This window comes from Poecilia latipinna, unplaced genomic scaffold, assembly GCF_001443285.1.
Source record: "Poecilia latipinna isolate Pla-1442-1.1 unplaced genomic scaffold, P_latipinna-1.0 Scaffold2080, whole genome shotgun sequence".
In the NCBI taxonomy this organism is placed as follows: domain Eukaryota; kingdom Metazoa; phylum Chordata; class Actinopteri; order Cyprinodontiformes; family Poeciliidae; genus Poecilia; species Poecilia latipinna.
The window spans coordinates 131,160-137,107 of NW_015114696.1; the positions used below are offsets into that span (position 1 = coordinate 131,160).

The 5,948-nt window shown below is 50.6% G+C and overlaps 2 protein-coding genes across 6 annotated transcripts in view; both read left to right on the top strand.

The window, feature by feature from the left end:
* sycp2l (synaptonemal complex protein 2-like) overlaps positions 1 to 1,472 on the top strand; it is a 35,351-nt gene extending 33,879 nt beyond the window's left edge. For all 5 annotated transcript variants that reach the window (XM_015016941.1, XM_015016939.1, XM_015016943.1 and 2 more), the window contains exons 23-25: positions 536 to 635; positions 714 to 772; positions 1,277 to 1,472. In XM_015016941.1, coding sequence (XP_014872427.1) covers positions 536 to 635; positions 714 to 772; positions 1,277 to 1,331 — 214 coding nt within the window. In that variant the 3' untranslated portion in view covers positions 1,332 to 1,472. The remainder of the gene's footprint in view (positions 1 to 535; positions 636 to 713; positions 773 to 1,276) is intronic.
* Positions 1,473 to 1,869: 397 nt separating this feature from the next.
* Positions 1,870 to 5,948, top strand: part of gnal (guanine nucleotide binding protein (G protein), alpha activating activity polypeptide, olfactory type) — a 14,139-nt gene continuing 10,060 nt past the window's right edge. Inside the window, exons 1-12 of the mRNA XM_015016947.1 lie at positions 1,870 to 2,192; positions 2,409 to 2,570; positions 2,791 to 2,863; positions 2,932 to 2,986; positions 3,137 to 3,256; positions 4,519 to 4,616; positions 4,720 to 4,774; positions 4,841 to 4,914; positions 4,987 to 5,045; positions 5,112 to 5,232; positions 5,318 to 5,448; positions 5,526 to 5,593. Of these exons, the coding sequence (XP_014872433.1) occupies positions 2,435 to 2,570; positions 2,791 to 2,863; positions 2,932 to 2,986; positions 3,137 to 3,256; positions 4,519 to 4,616; positions 4,720 to 4,774; positions 4,841 to 4,914; positions 4,987 to 5,045; positions 5,112 to 5,232; positions 5,318 to 5,448; positions 5,526 to 5,593 (990 nt within the window). The 5' untranslated portion in view covers positions 1,870 to 2,192; positions 2,409 to 2,434. The remainder of the gene's footprint in view (positions 2,193 to 2,408; positions 2,571 to 2,790; positions 2,864 to 2,931; positions 2,987 to 3,136; positions 3,257 to 4,518; positions 4,617 to 4,719; positions 4,775 to 4,840; positions 4,915 to 4,986; positions 5,046 to 5,111; positions 5,233 to 5,317; positions 5,449 to 5,525; positions 5,594 to 5,948) is intronic.

Sequence of the window (5,948 nt, forward strand, 5' to 3'; positions counted from 1 at the left end):
TTGATAACAACATCCTATTGGACTTCTGAGGCTGAGCAACGTGGTTTCATGGCCCTGTGATGTCACCGCCTTCACTCATGTCTTTGTTTTGCCCTTTGTTTTGTCTGAATGTTGCCATTTGCCCTAATGTGTCTTTTCCTCTTTTTATTTTATTTAGTTAGAAACTGTGGAGTACTCACTTTTAAGCCAGAAAAGGAATTAGATTAGTCACTCTTTATCTTATCAGAAACTGTAGACTACTCACTATTTCGATGCAGAGACCAGAAGCCCAGAGACGCTTTTGGATCGAGACTACTTTTTTAGACTCCTGTTCTCCCAACCCAGAAAAGGAATTAGACCAGAGGATACTGAGGAACCCTGAACAGGATCACCGAGTTTACATACTTTAGATCAACATTAGATTTTTTTTCTTCTTTTGCTCTTTCCTTTGGTTTGTTATTTTGTTTGTATTTCCTTTTAATTCCTGTAAAGCACTTTGTGTTGCCTTGTTGCTGAAAATGTGCTATATAAATAAAATTACCTTTTGTGTGTTCAGGTTGTCGTTGCTGCAGCGGTTTGAAAGCAGTGTAACGGATCATCTGAAGCAACTGGAAGAGAACTCCATCAGTCTGAACTCCATGGATTCTGAGATTCTGGTATGAGACAGGTTGCTGGTTCTGAACTGGTGTGACTGGTTGTGTCCCACTGATGACCACTTCCTGTTTGTCCTGCAGACATTCTTCCACTCTGAGATGGAGCAGCTCAGTTCGTTCTGTCAGGAACATCTGAAGAAGTGAGTCTGATGGGTTCTGGTCCAGTTCACCCTGCTGCAACCACATGATCCGCTGGGCCGGAGTAGAACCGTGGGTTGTGATGTTTGGAGTGGACCCCATGTCGGGTCCTACGGTGCTGGAGCTACGGTGGAGACCAACAGAAATGAACCGGGTTCTATATGCAAGCCGGGTTCTGACTAAAGTCTGCTTGCATGGAGAGGTTAGAGCAGTGGGTTCCACAGCCGGTTCTGGAGGCCCGACATCCTGCATGTTTCAGTTCCTCCCTGCTGGAGGCGACTTCCTCCTCAGCAGGTCGATGTTCTTCTAATGAGCCGTCATTGGATGCAGGTGAGTTAAACCATGCAGGATGCCGGGCCTCCAGGACCCACTTTGGGCCCCACTGGGTTAGAGGTTCTCCTCAGAGGTCCAGAACACATTGGGTTGATATGAGCTGTGGGTTCTGGTTCTGGTGGGTCGGGATTTTGGGTTACCTGTGTTCAGATCTTCAGTCTCTTTCTCCTCAGGTTGAAGAATCTGGACTCTGACCAGCTGAGGACACCACATTCATCCAACCACTGAAGAAGCCGCCATCGACTGGAGGAGAACCTCAGACGTTTTGGGTTCTGAGTGAAGAGGAGGAAGAGGAGGAAGGCCTCTTGGATCTTTTTGTTTCTGATTAATTTTCTCTTCTGATCCAAATAATTAAAGACTGAAACTAAATACTGCGTGATGTTGATGCTGGTGTCTGTTTCCATGGTGATGTTGGTTGCCGTGGTGCTGATCCTGGTTGCCGTGGTGATGCATGGCGTAGTGGCTACAGTCGACCACCAGAGGGAGAGCTGGTCTCTGCAGCGGAGAGGAGCCTCTATTGGGCTGTACCAACACCCTGGCAGCAGGGGGCAGCAGTAGCACCGCAGGCTGACCTGGCAGAACCAAACCGGACCGGTTTTCATCAGAACCCACAGGACATGCTGTGGACAGCGGGGATGTCCAGCTGTTGTCCTCAGCAGCTGCTGTCCTGCATGTCTCCGTGGCTCAGGAACCTGCTGGTGACCTGTGCAGGACATGAGGACGCAGCGGGACGCAGCGGGACGCAGCGGGACGCAGCGGGACGCAGCGGGACGCACCATCCCCTGAAGCAGGTCCAAAGCTGTTTGTGATTCTGCTGCTGGTCGTCAAGCAGCTCAGAGCCAAACAGACAAATCCCCAAAGAGCAGAAGAAGAAGACGACTAATGAGGCGCCGTCAGGGCGAGGCGGAGCTGCTCAGGTGTTTCACTCAGCAAACATCACACAACCTGCAGCAGCTCCTCTCTGAACCGGACCGGACTGCAGATCAGACCATGCTGCCACTGCTTCTGTGACCCGTCTCTGTGGACTTGGATGGACGAGCAGAACCGGACCTGAAGGCTAGACGGGTCGCTGATTCCCAGCAGCTACAGGTAAGTCCACTGGGACCACAGCCCCTCCGTACTGGGTCTATTTAGATTCTGTTGTGACCCATTTCCAGCTGGAAGGTTCTGATGTCCCAAACGGGTCAGAACCATAGCAGAGTCCAAATGGTTCTACTGGGTCTCTGACTGCTTTAATGTGCTGAACTGATGGCTGGTTCTGGTCCTACTGGACTCCCATCCTGACCGGTCTCATCTCTGGCCCGGTTCTGGTTCCAGTGGTTCCAGTAGAGATGGGGTGTTTAGGCGGGAAGACGGACGAAGAACGACTCGACGAAAAGGCCAAAAGAGAAGCGAACAAGAAGATTGAGAAGCAGCTGCAGAAGGAGAGACAAGCATACAAAGCAACACACCGCCTGCTGCTGCTGGGTGACACACCCGTCTGTCCGTCTGTCTGTCCACCCGTCTGTCCGTCTGTCCACCCGTCTGTCTGTCTACCTGTCTGTCCATCCAAGTGTCCAACTGTCTCTGTCCACCTGTCGTGATCTCAACAGGCCAGGCTTCATTTGTTCTCCTCTGTCCTCTCCGCCCCATTGGTCCCTCTGTCTGTCTTCCTCTCTGTCCACCTGTCCTCTCTGTGGTTGTGCAGGTGCAGGAGAATCAGGTAAAAGCACCATCGTGAAGCAGATGAGGATTCTACATGTGGACGGTTTCAACGCTGAGTGAGTCTGGGTTTGTGGGAACCGGGTCTAGACCAAACCCGTTGTCATGACCTCTGGTTTGTCCCCAGAGAGAAGCAGCAGAAGATCCAGGACATCAGGAAGAACGTGAAGGACGCCATTGTGGTGAGTCTGACTGGAGCACAGGGTCATGAAGGTCATCAGGGTCATGACGGTGTCCTGGCTCCACCAGGACCTGGTCCTCAGGTGGACATGTCTCCACCCTTGTCCTGACCGTCGGCTCCATTGGCCAATCAGCTTCTGTCTTTTTTTCAGACCATCGTGTCGGCCATGAGTGCGTTGACTCCGCCCGTCCCTCTGGGTAACCCTGGCAACCAGTTCAGGGTGGACTACATCAAGAGCATCGCTCCGCTTTCAGACTTCGAGTACACAGAGGTAAAACCACACCTTCACAGGTGAGTCATGTGAGCTGTGATGTCACTCAGGTGTGTCTGCAGCAGAGGCGGCAGGTTGGAGGGTCTGAGCGGGTTATTGATCTTTGATCAGCAGAACCTCTACTTCCCCTCAGAACCAGGTCCACTACTTTGTTTGGGTCGGATTGTTTGGTTCTGATGGTTTAGGTTAACAGTGTTTGAGTTGTTTCCTGCTCCAGTGGAAACATTGAAAGTTTCTGTTAATATTCCCTGCAGCAACAAAGGAGACCTAAGAGGAAACAGACACACACACACACACAGACAGGTGACACCCCGTCCTGGACAGGTAGACGTGTTGAAGTGCTTCAGGCTGTACCAGGAGACCTGCTTGTTTGTTGTAATGACGGTAATGACATGATGTAACCAGTTCACCGGAGACGCACACAGCTGAGAGTCGCCTGAGGCCTCATTATCCAAACAGCTCGTCTCCAAGGACCTCACTCACCAAACAAGTGTTCACTCTTCCTTTATGGTCTGCTGATTGGTTCATGAGACACTATGCTTCTCACACTGTTGTTGCTGCCATCCAATCAGGAGCCTTCACGCAGACCCAGCTGTTATAGGAGAAGACATTCTCCTCTAGAACCTCTGGGCCGTTTATATTTGCGTATCGCTGACCCATCATACCCATGGACCTTGTGGCACTTGTCATTTAGAGGCAGCCCAGATTGGCAAAGCTGGTCTTCAGGCTCTTCAAGACAGAGACCTTCATTCTCTGTCTGTTTTCTTCATTCTCCGTCGATCTTTCCTGCGATCGGGTCACAATCTTGTCACTATGTTTCTTCTGACCAACATCTGGAGACGGTCCAGGCTGGGCTGAGAACCGTCCAGATGGAGAACTCTGGCATTCAAGCATGAATCAGTGTGGTTGAGACAGAACAGACCGGGTTTAACTGGGATCTTTGGTACCAACAGGAGGTCATAAAGACAGTCTGGTCCTACTTGGTTCCACCAAAGGTGAGTTGGTTAGAAATAAGGTCCTGGTAGAAAATGAGACTCAAAGGTCCAATAAGCAAGGCTCTGGTTTAGAAGGTTGAAGGGATGAATAGATCAGAACTACAAGAAGTTTCCCCACTGGCGTCCCCAGAATGGAGTAAGCAGTCAGTCACCAGAGCATCCGATGGTCAGGAAGACCAGGGTGACTCATCAAGACCACCTCTGAACCAGGTGCTGCTGTGTCCCTCTGCAGCATGCAGGGGGCGCTCACAGCTCTCTCTCTGGCAGGACTTCTTCGAGCATACCCAGAAACTGTGGGAGGACGACGGCATCAAGGCATGCTTTGAACGCTCCAATGAATACCAGCTGATCGACTGCGCCAAGTAGTAAGGACCTTGCGCATTAAGCCCCTCCCACACTGTGATGTCACAGGTGTTTAGGAGACATCTTTAAAGCCTTTTACTGATCCTCATGTGTTCTGGGTTCCAGCTTCCTGGACCGGTTGGACTCTGTCAGGAAGACGGACTACACACCTACTGACCAGGTCAGAGACCAGCCAATCAGGCTGAAGTTTCCACTGTGGCTCCGCCTCACTCTTCTTCTTCTGCAGGACTTGCTGCGCTGCAGGGTGCTGACATCTGGGATTTTTGAGACCAGGTTTCAGGTGGACAAAGTCAACTTCCAGTAAGTTCTGGATCTGAGGTCAGAACCACCATGTTCTGAGCAGGAAATGAAAGGTGTGTGTGTGTGTCTCAGTATGTTTGATGTAGGAGGTCAGCGGGATGAGCGCAGGAAGTGGATCCAGTGCTTCAATGGTAAGAGCAGCAGCATTAATCAGGGACCAAGTGCCAGCAGAACTCAGCCCGGTTTGATTCCCTCAGATGTGACGGCCATCATCTTCGTAGCGGCCAGCAGCAGCTACAACATGGTCATCAGGGAGGACAACTCCACCAACCGTCTCAGAGAGTCCCTGGACCTGTTCAGGTCCATCTGGACCAACAGGTGCTGGTGGTTCTGAACAGCTGCCTCAGCTATCTAAGCTGTGATTGGCCGTGTTAACCTTCATGTGCTCTGTGATTGGCTGCAGGTTCCTGAAGACCATCTCTGTGATTCTGTTCCTCAACAAACAGGACGTCCTGGCTGACAAGATCTTGGCCGGGAAGTCCAAGCTGGAAGATTATTTCCCAGAGTATACCAACTACCAGGTTCCTCCTGACTGTAAGAGTGGACACGCGTGTGCTGATGGACATGTGAGCAACATGGAACGCTTCCTAACATCCATGTCTGTTTCCCAGCTGTTCCAGATGTTGGCGAAGACCCCAAAGTGACCCGAGCAAAGTTCTTCATCAGAGACGAGTTCCTGGTAAAAACCCATCGATGGTGGTCAGAACTATGATGAGTTCCCTTCAATATGTTCCCTCCAACGTGTTCCCTCTTAATGTGTTTACTCTTAGCGTGTTCCCCATTAGGACTTCACTCTAATACAGGGGTCTCAAACTCAATTTACCCAGGGCCCGCTGGAGGCAGAGTCTGGGCCGCATAAAGGAATCCACAAAAAACATTTAAAAATATCCTCAAATGTCATGAACATTTAATTATTTCTCCAATACATGAACTGCAGGCTTTGGCTTTGATGAGGGTGTGACAAAATTTAGGGTGCGTTCACACTGCAGCCTGAAGTGACCCAAATCCGATTTTTTGTCGAATCTGATTTTTTT